Source organism: Leuresthes tenuis, unplaced genomic scaffold (assembly GCF_036924035.1).
Source record: "Leuresthes tenuis unplaced genomic scaffold, fLeuTen1.0.hap1 SCAF_2, whole genome shotgun sequence".
NCBI lineage: Eukaryota > Metazoa > Chordata > Actinopteri > Atheriniformes > Atherinopsidae > Leuresthes > Leuresthes tenuis.
This window is the reverse complement of record NW_027325356.1, coordinates 8129232-8147537: the sequence shown is the minus strand read 5'-3', so window position 1 is coordinate 8147537 and position 18306 is coordinate 8129232. Positions and strand designations below refer to the sequence as shown.

The 18306-nt window shown below is 37.0% G+C and overlaps 1 protein-coding gene across 3 annotated transcripts in view; it reads left to right on the top strand.

The window, feature by feature from the left end:
- Positions 1-18306, top strand: part of tspan4a (tetraspanin 4a) — a 146319-nt gene that overhangs the window by 19129 nt on the left and 108884 nt on the right. For 2 of the 3 annotated variants that reach the window (XM_072380046.1, XM_072380045.1), the window contains exon 2: positions 18178-18257. In XM_072380046.1, coding sequence (XP_072236147.1) covers positions 18195-18257 — 63 coding nt within the window. In that variant the 5' untranslated portion in view covers positions 18178-18194. Of the gene's footprint in view, positions 1-16586; positions 18258-18306 lie in introns of those variants that run through there. The other variant, XM_072380044.1, reaches the window with a different exon arrangement.

Below are 18306 nucleotides of genomic sequence, written 5' to 3'. Positions count from 1 at the left end.
ATTTAAATGTGGATTTACACTGTATACTTGGTGAATTCGACAAAATGACTGGACAGCATGCGATTTGATTCACTGCATTATACCCACATTTGTCTAAATTCATGCATTCTGTCCCCACACTACACCTCATTAAGCCTTAACATATTTTTTAAATAGTCAGTCATTCATATAGATATAACCATGAAAGGGAGTCTATTAATCTTTGTCCTTATATTGTAATTTTAACAATATACTATATTAGTTTCCTATTATGTTAATCTACATTCATCTTCATGCATTGTGGATTTCAGCACTTAAGGGTCCATTAAGAAAGCACTTTTATTCAATTTCACTTTTATTCAATATTTATATATTGAATGATTAAAGCTAGTATGACAATCAAAACCCTAATTCACATGCACTTCTTTCCATTAATCTGACAGCAACTGAGAATGTTGGTTTAATAAAGCTGGAATTTGCACATCTTCCAGCATTATGTAGCTGAATCCGGTAAAGGACAACAAATTTCCAAAGAATGAAGGACGGCTGATGCTCACTGATTCTATTTGGAGTTTTTAATGTAGCAAACAGACCCATTTTTCAACACAATTGCATCGTTTTGAGAGTCTGAACCACTGTGGTGTTTTGCTGTAACAGTTTGAGACAGCCATTTAAAGCACCTTTCAGACTTCCAATATTACAGTACAGTACATACTCAAATTTATGTAAATCTGGTCTCACATTTTAAGAAGCGTCCTGGTGCTTTTCTGTAACATGTTATGACAACACTGACTAGGTTGGATGTAGTAAAATATATATATCACTTTCAATATGACAAAAAACTTAACTGTTATAACAGATATGATAACAGACATAGTAAATTTCATTGGTTATTCAAAAAACTGACAGATTGCATTATCAGATATATAATTAACAGCTGGGGTGGAGTTGTTTTTTCACACTGCCTGAGTCAAGCAAACAAGTGAAAAATGCTTAAGAGTGTTTGAGCTGCAGCAGAAGCAAGACTGAGTAGCAATGTTTCAAGCTGCTCCCATCCAATGTCAATTTAACACAAAGCAGCGAGCTTGCGCGGATTCATATAAAACAACGTGTAGTTTTAGGAAACATATAGCCTATTCTCATTGGACTTGCAAAAGTTTCACATAAAGAGGGGACAGTGTTGTCTTCCGGTGCAGTAAAATATCACATTTTTCTCAAGCTGATAACAACTAAGGCTTATACAGTTAACCCTCAGGAGTGTAACACTGACTGATTAGTAAGCCTGAACATGGAGAGTTATTTCCAGCTTCTTCCATCCACTGCTGCTGTGTTTTACACAATACGTGCTTGATATGCTAATTTGAATTGTTATAATGAGATGATATGTTGTGAAACAAGTTTGACTCCATCAGGATTTCTGCATTATGTCTCATTTAAAGCACATCCCATTCTCACTCAAATGACAGACATTACACGGGCACTGTGGCTTTTAATGTTTCATTCATAGGCACATTTGAATGAATGAGGAGCATAAAGAGAAATGTGACCAGGTTATCAATGAAAACTGGCAATTTTACAGAGCAATCAAACCAAAACTGTTACATATTTCATGTCTTTCATTTAGACAGTCAGCATGTTCATCAACAAAATATTTCTCTGAAAATGCCAGAGCCCTGAAATTATGAGAAAAACCCTTTTCAGGTTTCAGGTTGTGCTACAGCTTCTCCTCTAACACACAGTGGATAGCACAGACATGATACTGACTGAAAGTGGAACATAATGTTTATGTTTTTCAAATTAATTACAAGCATTCTTATTCTGCTAAGAACAATATAACCCTCAAGAGAGGCAAGCCAATAAGAGATCTTTACAGCACCATCTGTCAAAGCTTAAATAAATATTTTCACTTCAACCAGTGGTGCATGTTTCTAAACCTCAGTGAACTCCTGTTTGTATGAATGGTATTGCACATTGACATTCTGGTAAGGAAAGTGCAATTCTTTAAAGATATGGTGTTATACTTCACTCGATTTACTGTCCGATTCCATATGAATAATAAATATTGCATGAGCATATTTCTCCATCACTGTGTAAGGTATGTCTGAATAAATATTAACTTGCCTGACTGAACGCTGTTTCTTTAACAGGACTGATAAAGTCTTACATGTTAGGTATCTCACGCCTGAAAAGGGCTTTTGGCTTTTTTTGGCAGCGCAAATAATATCCCAGATATTTCATGCTTTTTAGCGAGAAAAGGTTTTTTAAAAAATCTGATTTATGTAACTGATTTGATATTCAGCTTGGAGCATGTGCAATGTCTGAAAGACATGATCAAATTTGACAATAATAAGCACTTGAAGACAAACACTTTAAAACCTTAAAAGCATCACTATTTAGTCAGTTTTACTTGCAAAGAAGTATCAGTCAGACCATTTCAGTTCAAAGATTTAGCTAAATCCAGTTCAATAGATTTTTTAGGAGGCACAATCTGGGAGTAGGAGTCATGCACTGTATGTATGATACAATCAACTCTCTGTCTCTGTGTTATGGCATTGGTGATTGTCATTATACATACTGGCATACCACAATGACTTTTAAAAGTGTCAGAAAATAATTTGTATCTGAAATTAATGCAACCCATTACTGGTCCTTTCCACCCCCATTTTTCTTTCCTTTGCTTCCAAAATGATATGTCCAAGTGAAAGCATATTTGTCTCCTCTTGGGCAGAATTTGACTGCCAAGCAAGATAATAACCTTTCTGCTGGGGGGGATTACTGTAGCAGCAGAATGCAAATGGCATGACACATATGCATACATCATGTTTGCAGGTGCACAGGTTTTCCAGTGGCTGTTCAGAGGGATTAGAGTCGGTCATGACAGGAATGTTTGATGCGTTAATGGAGATGAATAGATGGAGATATTCATAGCATTAAAATTACCTTTCATGCCAGTTTTGAAAGATTTTCAGACAGGTTGCCATTGTCTGTCACAGATTGATTAATGCTGCATCTGGAAGTTATTTCCTTGTCTTTGTAAAGTGAGAAAAAAAAATGAAATCAGAGATGCTGTTTGTTTACTTTTGCATGAACATTATCCAGGGGTAATTATATCAAATGAACTGGACTAATATGAGGTGTAAATAATTGAGCAGTCATCCAGAGTTTATCTTTTTAACAGCTTGGACGTGTTAATCACCATGCCTCTACCATTATTTACACAGAGTGACATGTATTAACTGTTAACTTGGGCTGCTCTGTGCACTGAAGTGATTGTCACAGCTCCTATTTCACTATATTAATTTGTTGCTCATCGCTACTGCTTACCACTGTCAGTAACTTCCTCAAATTTTGTTGTGAGTGTGAGATTATGTTTTTGCTTATCTCAAGTTTTTGTTTCGATATTGATTAAAGCACACTAATTACTATAGTTTGAGGGGCTAATATGTAGCGTTTTAAACTTTGGGCAAAGTTCCTCTGTTTTTCAATTCTTTATACATTTATCATAAAAGTATAGTGTTTTCAACCCTTTCATATATTTCTGGGTAAAAATAATTAACACATTCTGAAACTATTAACTTTTACAGTAATATATGACAGAGTAAAACATAACAGAACATTTCTATCCATCCGTTAAACATCAGAGGAAAAGAAACAAATATTAGGGGCAAATATCATGTGACAGTGTAATTATAGAGTAATATTTGTAGAGACCAGGAATATATGTTATGTAATCATTATTCAGCCATGGATTCATAGAATATAATTTGAATGTCTTTTAGCCAAAAGAGATCCATATCACTCTCCCATGGTCGCACAATAACTCTTTATGAGAGGTTTAAAAGGCTTTTTACAATAAAACCAAGTTTTCCTCATCCTATCAAAAGTGATCTTGACTAAACCTAAGTTACCAAACAGTGATCAAGAGCATAAGTAAACAAAACAAACCTTAAAAAAACTCTGGACTTATAAGAGATTTGAGTCTGCATGCGGCAGGTACCTTGAATTATAGCCCCACCCCCCATCATCTCTCTCATGTGTGGTTGTCTACTGCCAAACAAGGTTTGCAGAGGTGTGCATTAAAGAAGTAACTTTGAGAAACTCTGATAAACTCTGTTTATATGATTTCCAGTCACATAAAATCACAACATTTTGTCTCTGGCAGCTGAGTTGGTTTCTATAGTTGCAGAAGCACAATACTTTCAGAACATTTAATAAACATGCATACGATGAATACGAAAAATACGATGACAACAATGTCATTCCCAAATTATAAGGGCACAAAAAGCTAGGCAGTCACTTTATATTAACTATGTCTGTAAGAGGAAGAACTATGAAGACAGTTCAGCACAGCCATGTTTTCTTTGTGTTAGTTGGCTCAACTAAACAAAAACTTTCATTCAGTAACTAGTACTATGATAGCAGTTATGATTTTTCTTTATTGATTCAGGCTTTCCTTGTCAAGCTCTGTGGGCACACTAGTAAATTAAAATGTGCCTGCTGTTTAAGTTATGGCAGCTGCACATTAACTTTTAATTTGATAAAAAAGTTAAGTTTAGCTCTGACTCTGTCCTATAATCATGTGGAAATCACACAAGTCACTGACCAAATCAAAGACATGAGATATACTCTGCTTTAGTATACAGATCAAGACAAATTAACTTTCTAGTGTATGTTAGATCTGTTATCAGCAGTGGCCCCATAGAGCGGACACTGATAGACTTTTAAAATCAAAGATTAACGATTTTTCTGTCATTTAGGTTATTCGGCAGTCCACCGTTTGTTAAACCTCAATTGATTTTTTTTCTAATGTCAGACATCAACTAAAGTCTGATGACATTTAAATGTTGTATCAGTTGGATTTTGATGTCTTTGATATCATCAGAACAAATAATTAAATGATGGGGCTTTTCTTTTAGAAGATTTAATCAGAAGCTTTTAACATAAACCGATCCAGAGCAGATTCAGCTTAAGTTCAGTCCGTTAACACGGTAATCCAGCAGGTTAAACCTTCATGACACTAAAAACTCAGTTGACCATATGTCGCTAAGCCATAAAACTTGATTCATTGTACATGCTTTAGGTCTTTTGTTACGTTGCCTTTTTTCTCTTTGTTGATGCAGTTTTTATTTTCCAGATATCTCCACTTGACATGTCATGTAATTTATTTAGATTTTTTAGTTATTATGGCCCCCGATTGTGGAACAGCCTGCCGCAGAACCTCAGGGCCGCAGAGACTGTTGATGTTTTTAATAAAAGGCTCAAGACTCACCTTTTTAATCAGGCTTTTATTTGATTTTATTGATTTTCTTTATTTATTTTAATCAAACTTTTTATCATATTCAATTTTTGTTCTATATGATTTAGATATTTAGTTAGTTAGACATTTTAACTATATGAGCTGAAAAGCTATTTATTGTATTTTGTACATTTGACACCTTTTTATCTTATTTTACTGTTTTAGACTTTCAGTTTTTAGCTCCAGTGTTTCCTCATGGGGGCCTACCACACTGGGAGCTGCCTTTTTTCTATCATTGTTGTTTTTAGTCTCTGTGAGGCACTTTGTGTTGCTTTTAAAGTATGAAAGGTGCCATATAAATAAAATTTGATTTGATAATAGACTGATACATGAGCTGTTTGGTCACTTTAATTTAGCCTCTTCGTTGCTACTTACTTTTTTGATAGAGGTAATGTGGTTGGTACTGTTTATTTGTTTCTTAACAGGATTATTCAAATGTTATCAACTTATTTGCATGAATGTTTGATCAGAGATGGGGGCATGGCCCAACTTAGAAGTGATTAACTTTTGAGGACTCTTGTTGGTAAATGAAAATGTAACTGACAAGCACATCTTCCCTTTCTGTTTAGCAACTGTGAGGCAGTAATTTTCTGAAGTCAAAAGCCTTGCTTCCTGTAGCTTTGTGACTTTCATAAGAATGCTGCTTGATCCTTGAAGGGAAAGTGTTTTGTTCGTTGTATTCATGTCAGTCAGTGTTTGAGTCAGAGACTGTTGTGTAATCACAATTTGAGTGGCCCGATTTTAAAATGCATCGGATTTTTACTCGTGTTTTATAAGGTAATCAATTAAAGCCAGAGCTAGATCTGCGTTGCTTCTTGTGTTATTTCATTTGAGAGCATGAGGAGTAATATACCTGCTCATACCAACTTTAAACCTAATTAGTTTTTTCTGTGACGGTGGTGGAGAAAACACCCTGTGCCATACAAGTGGTATAAATAATTAAAGTTCAATTTCCCCACTACGCCATCCCTGATGGTAGGTAATTTACCTGTTGGCTGTCTGAACAGCCACTAAAACTAATCGGTTTTTACATAGACTTGTGTTTGGATGCTCAGATCATATTACAGCTAATTGTGTAGAGCTATGATATGGATTACATGAGGCAAGTAAACTTGTGAAGTGATAGCAGCAACATGCTGTGAAACATAGAGCCATGCAGGCAGTTTCATTTGGAGGCACACACCAGCTAAATGAGAGACCTATTTCATATTCTGTATGTCAGCAGGGCAGTGAACTACACTGGCAATAAGAATTCAGTTGATTCATGGTCATAAAATACCATCATGAAACTTAACTAGTACTTCTTGTCCAACATCCTCATTTATATGCTTTCTCAGTACATCTCATAACTGCAGTGGAGTGATTGTGTGAGCGAGATAAGCAGATGGAGGAAGAAAGAGCGACAGATGGAGCAGAGGGAAAAAAACAGAGCAGCAACTTTGTAACGAATGGGCTTAAAACAAAATACTCAAAGACCTGCACTGTTCCACGTGTTAAAAATATGTAGCATCTCTTCGTCATTGTCCACTCGATCCAAATGGTTAATCTAATACAAGTAAATTCAAACCAATCATCTTAACCTGCAACTCTAAGAGAATGATCATGGAATCTCATGGAATATTTCACAGCGTCTGAGATGCACGGTGATGACACACAGATGAAACTCTGTAAACTGCAGCGACAAAAACGATCCAATGTTATGAGATGTCCAGCAAATACACTGACATGGCTTTAATATCAGTCAAAAAATTCAACAAGTCTTTCAGTGGATATGATCATATGAAAAGTTTGTTCATACCTTGTTGCCTCGATAGCGTTTCCAAATGACTTTAGTAAAACAAGACTTTAGTAAAACACTTTCTGGTTGGCTTTAGGCAGCAACTTGTTTAGGGTTTAAGAACCATCATTGTTAAGGCTAAAATACATTATTATTGCAATGCGGCCATCAGTTTTATGGACTCTTTATGGATTTTGCTAGATCCCAAAGTTAGATGAAAACATTACAACAAAATGTGGTCACTTCTTGTTTGTTTTGGGTAGTCACATGACTTGGCTAGAAATCATTACTACTTGCTAAGGGTTAGAAAACAATCATGATTAAGCCTAAAATACATTGTTTTTAAACCTCTACCATTACACTCATGAACAGAATTTTTACACTTTACATATGGTTGTTCTCATGACCACTACAGGTCATATGATATTTTTTTAAAGTATTTATAGGCCATATCTGACTGCATTAACAAATGACCCATGTGTTTTGGGTCTGCTACTGTACATTGTGGTGCACCTCTCATTCAATATCACAAACGTGGATTTCTTTAACCTGGAGAGATGACCATTGTAACCTATGCTGCACACATTACCTTATTCTGAAGAGGTTACTTTCAGAGTGTCAGATCTGAATTGGCTTTGATGCTAGTGTTTTACCTTTTCTTTCCTGGTAATATATTCTCAGTAAAGGGAATATCTTATTTCTATGTAAGTGACACAAAGAAAGCCATGCTATGGCCAATTCACTTTGCAGTACAAAGCTTTGGCATTAGGTCATTTCAGTCTTTAAATGAAAGCTGTGAACACTGTTACAGTGCCAATCTAATTTTGTCAGCTATCCACACAAATCTGACTGAAGATGTAAAAGACAGTGTAACTGAATAGAAATACTGGAGGCTCATGAATATGAAAATAAAAAGGAAGCACTGACATGCTGCTGTACCATCACTGTACTTTAAGGAGCACCAAATTGTCAGATATTAAGCTCATCCTGACTATTTCTCACTGACAAATAGGAGTGGTAAAGGTATAAATTAATCACTCTAAAGCTTGTAATGATGAGTAAAGTAAGTTTTAGTCTTTATAGGGATTGTGTACATTAGAAACTAATGTCAACTGCGAATGAATACACAGGAAGATTAGTGGGAGTGTTCTTTGTGTCAATGGAATCTAATGTGTAGATATGACTCAATGATGTGTCTAATTGTTTTTAAAGAGAAATATGAAATAGCCCAGAGCAAAAATGATGGATTACTACTCCTGGTGGAGTTAATGAAGCTCTTTTATTGTGTAGAAAATGAATAGTTAGATGAATAAATAAATAAACAAGCTAACAAACAAATAAATACATAACTGTATGATTTTTAATGTGCATATGTGTGCATTTAAAAGCGAGTGTTTGCAGAGCTTAAGGAGTTTTTACACCTGGCAAGAGTCAAAGTTCAAACTCGAGAAGGGTCACAAACGCTGTTGGTTGCTCACAGTCAGCTGTGCTTAAAGTTAGATCAAGTACAAACAAAATGGGAAGGTTGTAAAAGGGAAACGATTAGGAAAGATGTCAATGTGTCAGGGTAGAAAACCCAAAGCAATATGACTGAAAATGGGAAATGCCTTATCAAAAGAAATTAAAAGTAAATGGACAGAAACAGGAGTCAATGTTTGTGTAAGAAATCGACTCAAGGAAATAAGATTTCCATTCAAGAAAGCTAAACGTAAAGCATCACTAAAACCTAACTGGGAGAAAACAAAGTTACAGTGGGCTAAAGAGAAGCAGTCATAGACTCTGAATGTTTGAATGAAAGTGATATTCAGAGATGAATCACACATCTGCATTGGACAAGAGATAACCTTGAAACTTTGTTTGGTACAGGTCCAATGAAACATATCAGATGACTTTCCACAATCATTGATTATATGACTTTGAAAGGATCCGGGGAGATGGCAGTCATTATCTCTACAGAAAAAGCACAGGTGGACACTGAAATTTTGGACATGTATCTCATTCTATCAATCAAAAGGAGGCTTGGTGATGCTGAGGTCATTTTTCAGGATGATAATGCATCTTGCCACAGAGTTTAAACTTCTCATCTTTATGCGTGTATATTGTGTGTGTGTGTGTGCGTGAGTGTGCATATCAGTTCCTTCAGCAGACAGAGAGCAACAACAGCATTAATTTCCAGATATGATCCCGACTACCTAGGTCTAATATTCAGTGTCATCCTCATAGTAACTGAGCATATCTTTATAAAAAGTTAAAGCTTTAACGACTGAAATGTCTTCTACTACTACTGCTACTATCAAGGTGAGCGGTGAATGCTTGTTTTTAAGAAAATATATCAGCATCAGTTTTATCTCTGAAACCATGCGCAACCTTTCTTGCACTTTCACAGTGTATTAGATCTGAGAGCAGCTGAGGCCACTGGGAATAATTTCTTTCTTAAGCCATAAAAACACGGCTTCCAATCTACCAGCAGACCAGCAGCAAAAGACCAAGTGACTTATTTCACACTCGCTTACTTTGATGCACAGAATACAGAACACCTGTACTACCTATTTTCTTCAATGCAGCTGGTCTGAACAATTCTACTCTGAAGCGTTTCTCATATAGTCCATTTGTCTGTCTTAAAGCCTGATAGATTGCGTAATTACATTTTGCCATGTTGAGTTTTACGCCTACAGGCATATGTAGGCTAACTCACAAACATGAGTCTGCATTTCATAATGACTTAATTGTTACTTAATAATTACTTAACCCCCCCCCCCATTAACTCTGTTATTAACAAGTGTGATTATTGCTAAATCACAATAATATTATGAGAGTAGCTATAACTATTTAAGGAAAAATCACAGTCCTAAATCTGTGTCACCACTCTGCCCACAAATTCAACAGAACTCAGGTAGTCACAGATGAGTCGTGCATACTGTTGCCTAGATACACAGCCTGTCACTTCAAGTCAAGGCTAGAGATGGGATTCACAAATTATTGAGTCCCGATTTGGCTCTTAATCTATTCAGAAAGTTGTGATTGGAGATTGTGATATATACCTTGACTGCTTTGACTCCTCTTCCAGTATGTTGGTCCACTCTCCATCATTCTTAATCCACCACTCTGTTTTCCATTGACAGATTAAGTCCAAAATGTAGTATGTGTCAAAAAAATCAACCTAAAAAGCTAATAGTGCATATTAAGATAAAAGCTGTCAGTTTTATTGTTGAATAAAGTAGAGAATTTATACAATTTACACTTAATTTATTGGCAGATTTTAAGGCTTTGTGTATTGATTAAATATTATCTAAATTTCACAGTTAGAATTAACCCAAAAATGTATTTAATTCTACCTCAACTTAGCATTTTGTAAAATAAATTTAATGAAATTCCTCCTAACCTTTCTCATTATATTGCATTTGATTTTTTTTACAATAAGTAAATAACTTTAATTCTAGATTGCAAAGGCATCAAATCTAGAAATGTTTGGAATACATTCCAACTTCCCCATTGTTCCTTGTTGTAACTAATGGCGAAATAAACATCCTAAGAGCTTAGATAAGGGTGACTGGACTTATTTTTCTTGATGTCCAGTTGCCCTCATTCAGGCTCTTAGGATTACCATGACCCGGATGACACAATGAGCATATTATGGGGAACATAGCATCATGTTAAACAGATGGAAGTTGCTGAAGTTGCTCTTTATAGCTTCTCTGTATAATAACAACATACATTATTTTATATAGAATTATAATTTAACTTTATTATTATTATTACCACTGGTGCTAGTATGTTTTTTTTTAAATGACATGTCTGTGTTTTATTCTATTCAATGAAACATTTATTACTTTGAATGTTTATTTTGACTAGATCTTCATCTTCATTATTACTTCAAATTTAATCTATTTCTATGTTATGTCTGTGCAACTTTCTTTTGGTAAAAGTAATCAGCATAGTATTTTAGACACCAAATAATCTGACCAATTAGATTTCTGACTGTTGTCAAACAGGCATGACCTTAGTTTCATTAGGATTGTAATTAGTTTTTTTGTCCAGACCCCAAAAATCCATTTTGTTGTTTCAATGTATCAAAATCACATCTGGACAGTGTTATTTACCACACTAAGAGATAAACAATGGTTGCGATAATAATCTGTTCTTTTCCAAAAAATAACATATTGATTTAATCACACAACTACAAAGCTTGTAAATAATTTATTTCTTTTTTCTGATTCTGCAGTGTTGTTTTCAGTTTTTATCAAACACTGCATCTCAATGCTCCCATTATTGTTTTCCATTACTATCTGTTTTGTTAGCAGAGCAAGTCTTTAATACCATGTGACTTTGCTCAGTTGGATGAAACTTGTTTATTTCCCACAAGAGCCGTTGTGATTAATCTTCCTGCTGCTGATTCCTCAGTGATCCTTGGTGTCATGCCGCTGTAAAATTGTGCTTTCAGTCAGCTCATCTGACTCACACACAGCTGCGTTTTTGGAAAGTGATATCCTGACAGCACCTGAGCCTGGCAAATTCTCAAGTCTGGATGAATTAAAACTGGTTTTAATCATCTGATATTTTGGTCTACATATTAACCACAGAATGGAAAGAACTACATTAAAAAAGTTAAGTTTTATTAAAAACAGTAAAATAAACATAAACAACCTCTTAAGGAGTGACTTTAAGCTGTCGATTTACATAAAATTGAGCAATTTAGTGGCTAGAGAGAAAAGGAATAGATACAGCAATAATAAAACTTTTCTTTACTGGATTGATTAAGGCAATTTGTATTCTATTGATAAAGCCAAGTACATGTAACATTATGTGACAGACGTTTGAAGAGCAACAATAGATAGACCAATAGATAGACCGATAGATAGACCGATAGATAGACCGATAGATAGAATGATAGATAGAACGATAGATAGATAGAACGATAGATAGATAGATAATTTAGTTACTTGTGAGCTAAAAGCAGGGGGTACTATATACTTTGTACTATACCATTATAGCTACCATCATAAATGTACATAATAGACTCCTATAACTTTAATTTATAACCTCCCCATGTAATGTGTGAAATAAAGATGCACATGAAGTTTGAAAATTTCCCTTTCCCAGGGTAGCATCATGTTAAAAACATGAACTGGAACAATTTTTGTGGTTGCATAAGTAAAAAAATTCTAGCAGGCAAACAGTTCTAAATAATTTGACAGTCTTGAGGAAAGCTACTCTCATTTCATGGGCTCATATTGCTGCTCTGAGCACACTGAAGTTATCCTTTTACCCTGCTCTGTCATTCAGTGAAGATGTTCATCGGAGATTTGTATTTCCGCTTTAAACAGAGAAAAGGAAGCCCATTTTTCCCTTATGGGTGTATTGATTCCAACATTTCACATTGCATCCTAAACTTTCAGTCTGAAGAGAGATTAATTTCATCATGGCTTGTATCAGGTTTCTGCAGCCACAAGCCAAAGTATTTTTTTCCATCTGTCTATTAGTACATGCTGTGGTCTTCAAAGCTGCTGCCAACCCCCACAGTGTTGCTGCACATTTACTTTGAGTGTGTGTTGATGTGCATGTGTAAAAATATTTGTTTCTGGGGTAGAGTTGTGTTAATATTGGGTCACAAATGACAGAAAGGTGTTTTACTTTGTGGTGTCGCAGCATGTTAGTGACAATCAACTTAATGAGTTCCTGCTGCATAATTATTCTCGGTTACTCATAAGAGTAACAGCAGATTGTGCCAATTAGAGGCTTAACTGACATATAAGTGATATGGCTATCATTCTGCAGACTGTGAATATGACATTTTCTTCTTTTCTATATTGTGAATGGTTGTGTACTGCATATTTGATATAAAGTGAACACACACATCATGGGGGGCAGATGTCTTTGTTTACGATATAGAGACGAAGCAGTTTCTTGGAAAACATTACTGTTTAAACATCAGCTACAGGCACGCTGCTGAATCAGAGATTAGCTGTAATGTGTGGCAGTAGGCACTTTCATACTGAAATGTTCTGGGAACCCCCTGGGGGAGCTCCCAAGGGAACTACGTACCTTCAAGGGCTGTTTTCTGTTTGCATTAGGAATTCTAAAGTAATGTAGCATCGAGCCAGCGGTAAGTCAGCAATTTCAAGTATTATATGTTTATGACAAATTGATATTTTGAAAAACTTACAGCTCTGTTGTCTAGTGCATGTGTGAATGGTAAAGTCTGCAAAAGTCTGGATTTGATTATCTTGATATTCTCTGGTGTTCATATGTGAAAACAGCTTAAGACAGAGTGCAAGAGCAGAGAGGTTAAGTTAATGTAAGGGTAAGTGTTTGGGGTAGTCTTTACGCAATGAATGGAAATCAATACCATGCCCCAATAAGATGAGCTGTGCAAGCTAGAGTTAAGATAATGGGGCAAGTGAATGAATAATGTCAATCCCCACAAAGAAAGGTGCTGACTCCTACTGTTGCAGGAACATGAGTACCAGCAGATGCTGGTGAAAGTCAAGATGTTTTCCGAATTGTTAAGTAACAGTTTGTAATGCAATCAGATGAAGCAATGACTGAAACAAAAAAGGTGTTTTGAAGTAAACACCTTTTTTGAAGTAAAGAAATCACTGCGAGGGAGGGGACTTGTGACCCATGGTTGAAGAGATGCAGGTAGATCCAAATATGGACTGGCTAGATGCAAAGTAACAATTAACTAAAACAATCTTTATTAATCAAACCAAGGATGCTATCAACCAGGAAAACTTAATTAATAAAAAAAACCTTCACAAAAAACTAGCACAAAAAAGCAGCAGGATGGGAAAACCATGAGAGAAGAGACAACACAGACCTATCAAATGACTGCGGATCGGATACTGAGAGGGTTGATGAGTAGAGTGACTACAAGTGATCAACAGGAGACAGCTGTGAGTTAACAAGACCAAGACAACTAAGGACATCAGTGGGTAATGACAAGAACAGAGTAACTTAAACAAAATACTGAATCAAGGACTGAACGTAGCGAAAAAGAACACACATGGAATTAAAACTCAAGAGAAACATGAACATGAATATAAAACAGAGTAAAACACATAATGACATTAAACTAAGGACTTGGGAAACAAAAGCTAGAACTCTAACAGGACACAAACAGAATATAAACAAACACAAGAATATAACAGAATATAACACAGAAGGCTGGAGACTAGAGTAAAAAACTCAAAGAATATAGCTCAAACAAAACACCATAATTCAAATGGGAGCTACACCAAAACACAGAACAGAGACTGAACTAAAGGCACCAAGAAAAACAAAACCAGAGCGTAGAACATCAACCAAATAAATGATGATAGTCAGATAACTAAAATAAACAAGACATGGTAAAAACAGAGACTAAACGGTAAAGAATGAAGTAGAATACAAAACAATGAACTAAAACCCCATGAACATGGGTCTGCAGTTTGAAAACCATGTGTTTAGCACCACCACCATACTGCTCTGACCTCCAAATGCAGACTGCGTTGCCTGTTAAATACGATAAAATGTTCTTTTGTGACAGTTTCCCAAATTGTCTTGAGACTTTAGTCCTCTATGCTGTTAGTTTCATGTTCAATAGCATTAAAAAAAATTGACACAACAATGTCTCCAAACAGCGATAATACGATGTTGTGCTGATTTCACAAATGGTGGGTCTACGTTGGGAAGAAGGGTTCATTTTTCTTCCAAACAAGTGTTTTAATGTTGTAATATAATCAATCAATTAATCAATTGTCAGTAGTTTTGCAAAACTTTTCTAAGAGCTTAGTTCCATATATAAATACTGGTGCAAATGGGACTTTATAAGCTATACTTCTTGGGTGATTTGTAAACTCCAGCTGGTGATATTAAAAAACTGAACAATATAAATAAACAAAGTTGCAAATGACTGTAATGAATACCAGTCTTAGCAGCGCGTAGGGTAGCAATCTTAATCAGTGCCTGCCGTTTTTTTACAAGATTAATTAGCAGGGAAACTGAAAGGGATCTTGTGGGCTTAAATCACTGCCATGACTTCACATCCACAGTGAAGCTGTGTTTTTAGGAGTTTCTTCACGTATTAAAGCAGAATTGATTCTAGTTTTGATTCTAGAAGTTTTGGTCTGGTTTGCCATCCTGTCCCAAGCCTCTAATGCAAGTGGCCTTATAGTCTCTAGCAACAAAAACACCAGTTCTCCTGGCTGGGAGCTATGGATGTCAAAATGTAGAGAACTGGTTTCAAGTTAGGCACTGGCTCCAAACCAGCATCAGAACTGCCTCAGTTGAAATGCCAGGTTTGTATTTGTCTGTGAGCAGGCCCTGTGTGTAATTACAATAATAATGCAACTGTGCAATACAGAAATACTTACAGGTTTGTAGTTGTGATCAAAATTAAGCTTGAGTTTGATAATGGGTATGGTAAAGAGTAAAATGTGCCAGATGAAGAAGCAGATGGTCCTTTCGCACCACTGTCCCATGTTGTTTCTCATTTTCTTTGACAAATAACCACTGAGTTCTCAAAATAATTGTTCAGCATCTAATTTTTAACATCTCCATTGTTAAAAAACTCCCACAAGATTCAAATTGCAAGTCTGTAAGATACTTTATGAAAACAGTGCTGCTATTGTCTGTGGTTTAATCAGTGAAATACAATCTCTTTCTTCAATTTGATTGTATCTCATGACCAGTAATTTTCTGGAACAAAATCACAGCAGAGCAGGGTCTTTCTTTCGTGTTTCCAGCAATGTCAGTGAGACAAGTCACACTCTCAGACTGCTGCTGGCTGCCTTTACAGTAACCCCCCCCCCCCCCCCCCCCAAAAAAACCCAGAGATCCATTAAATACTCAACACAACCATCATTACAGTCTGTACCCTCTGCAGCTTTCAACTGTGCCTGTGGACTCATAAAAATCAGTGACCCAGATGGCAACAGGGTTGTGGAACACATGCAGTAATTTTGTGTGAATGTCAGCAGCAATGTGCGTTTCTTGTACGTCTATACAGAAACATACTTCATGTGAGCTGCTTGTAGAGTGAGAATATGTGCTGTGTGCCGATACAGAGATATTATGTGACCCCAGTTCAGGTCTAGAGGGAAGGAGGGAAAGAGAGAAACATGCCTGAAGCCAAGCCTGCAGAGCAGCTGAGGTTATGCGCAGAAACAACCTCTGCATGTGGAATGAGTTACAAGCAGGAGGCTGAGAGGAGAGGAGGAAGAAGCACTGGCGTAAGAGCAGCACTGGTATGTTAACAGCAGGTTTTGTGTGCGCCTGTGCGTGCATGTACACTGTGTATGTATGTTCATGTCGAAGTGTTATGCGTTGGATGGTGGCGGATAGATGAGGAAAGATGGAGCTGAGACACACTGATTGGTTGTGAGCCTTTGTGGGGTGTGGCCTGAATATGAATGCCCGCCTGCCTTTCGCGCTAGCAGGTTTTGGGGACAGTGACCGGGGAGGGATGGGGTGTTTGAGAGTGTGTGTGTGGCAGGGAGAGCATCAGAGCTTGTGAGAGAGGAGAGGAAAGAAAAGGGGAGGGTGAACAGCGAGAGAGAGAGAGGCTGTGAAGAGAAAGAAGGAGGGAGCTTCAGGCAGCGAGGCTGGACTACCGTTCAAACACTGCAGTCTCTCTTTTGCTTCTCTGAGGAAACTATCTTTCCCTTTTTCCTGCCTCTCTCCTTCTTGCTCATTCTTTTTTCGCTGCGTTGCCTTGACCCCAATGGACACTTTGATCACCTTGAGGAGAGAAACGCTGTAGCGGAGGAGGAAAACACCAGAGGAAGCGCCACTGCTCACTTTGCCTCACTGATGAGAGTCTGGAAATTAATTAACCACCGTCAGCATAGAAGGGGGGGGGAGCAGAGAGGAGCACAGTTAAAGAATAAGAGAGTTGAAGAAGGTGACTTGGTAGATGTGTGAAGAAAAGGGTGTAAGGAGACACATAGACACTTTTTGGAGGTAAAGGGACAAGTTAGGGAGGAGGCATGAAACAAGAGGAAATTAGGCGAGACAGGAGTACTACTTCAGGAATACAAAGATTTGTCCAATCAGAATCCTAATTCATCATCGTTTCATTTGTCTTTCTAATCCTCCTCTCACATCCATAACACAGCCTCCATCTCTCCCCTCCTTGTCTCTTTTAGTTCTTTCTTTTTGCATGTCAGCAAAAGCACACCAACAGCCACAACCACATGCTGAACACTATTTGTTATGACTATGAGTAATGTATTATCATCTAATACTGAGTAAAATAAGTTGATTTAGCCAGAACAGGGGTGCTGTTACTTGCTGGCCAGGGGCTCCTGATCAGGAACTTCTTATGAGACCAGGTAGGACGCTTCTGGATAATTTTGCCAACGCTGAGCAACTGGAGAGGTTAAGCTCACCAGTCGTTTACCTGATTGAACAGTGAACCTCATAACATTAAACTGTTATGAGATGAAACTACAAACCAGCTTATCTCACAGAGCATGGCACCTGTTTTTGAGGGATTACTCAATGGTAAACAGGGATGTGCAAATGCATATGTGTATTGTGGGACTATGTCCTAAATACACAGAATTATACAGGTGTTGTCCCAGGATTATGCAAAATCTCCTGCTGAATTAAAAGACACTGTAAGATTAAAGACAGGAATTTAAATCAAGTGAATAGCAGCACATTATCTCCAATAGATTAACTCAAATCAAGTGTGGCCACACTTAGAGTATAATTGAATTAGCAGTTCCAGAGTTTGTTAGGGGTCATAATTATTTTAGGCTCAACAAGAGTTAGAAACATTATTGAAATCAATCTCTCAGCCTCTGGTGGAGTAAATCCTGGTGCCTCATTGTGGACTTTGCTCAGAACTGAAGTACACTGAATAACTATTAAAGACTTTTGAAAGCTCATTGAGCTTCCATAATGAGACGCTCAAGCACAGACGAGACTCCGTACCGACGTAGTCCATCTCTGGACAGCAAACCCGACACACCACCGTTCACCTCTGGGTTTCACCGGTTTAGTGGAGAGTTTGAGTATAAGCGACCACCTTTTGCGTTCGGTTTCCATACGACAAAGGGGCCACAGACCTCCAAGGGGCGGTACGCCCAGGGGAAAAAGTATGTGGTGTTTTACCTGGACCTCTCCTTCATATTCCTTCTAGAACTGCGGCGCTGCAGGATGGCCGAAGGATGCATGATGGCCCTGCGTTATGGAATGGTCTTCTTCAACCTCCTTTTCTGGGTGAGTACTTTGTCATCTTTTTTTAAATAAATAGAGTGTGGGTGAGCTT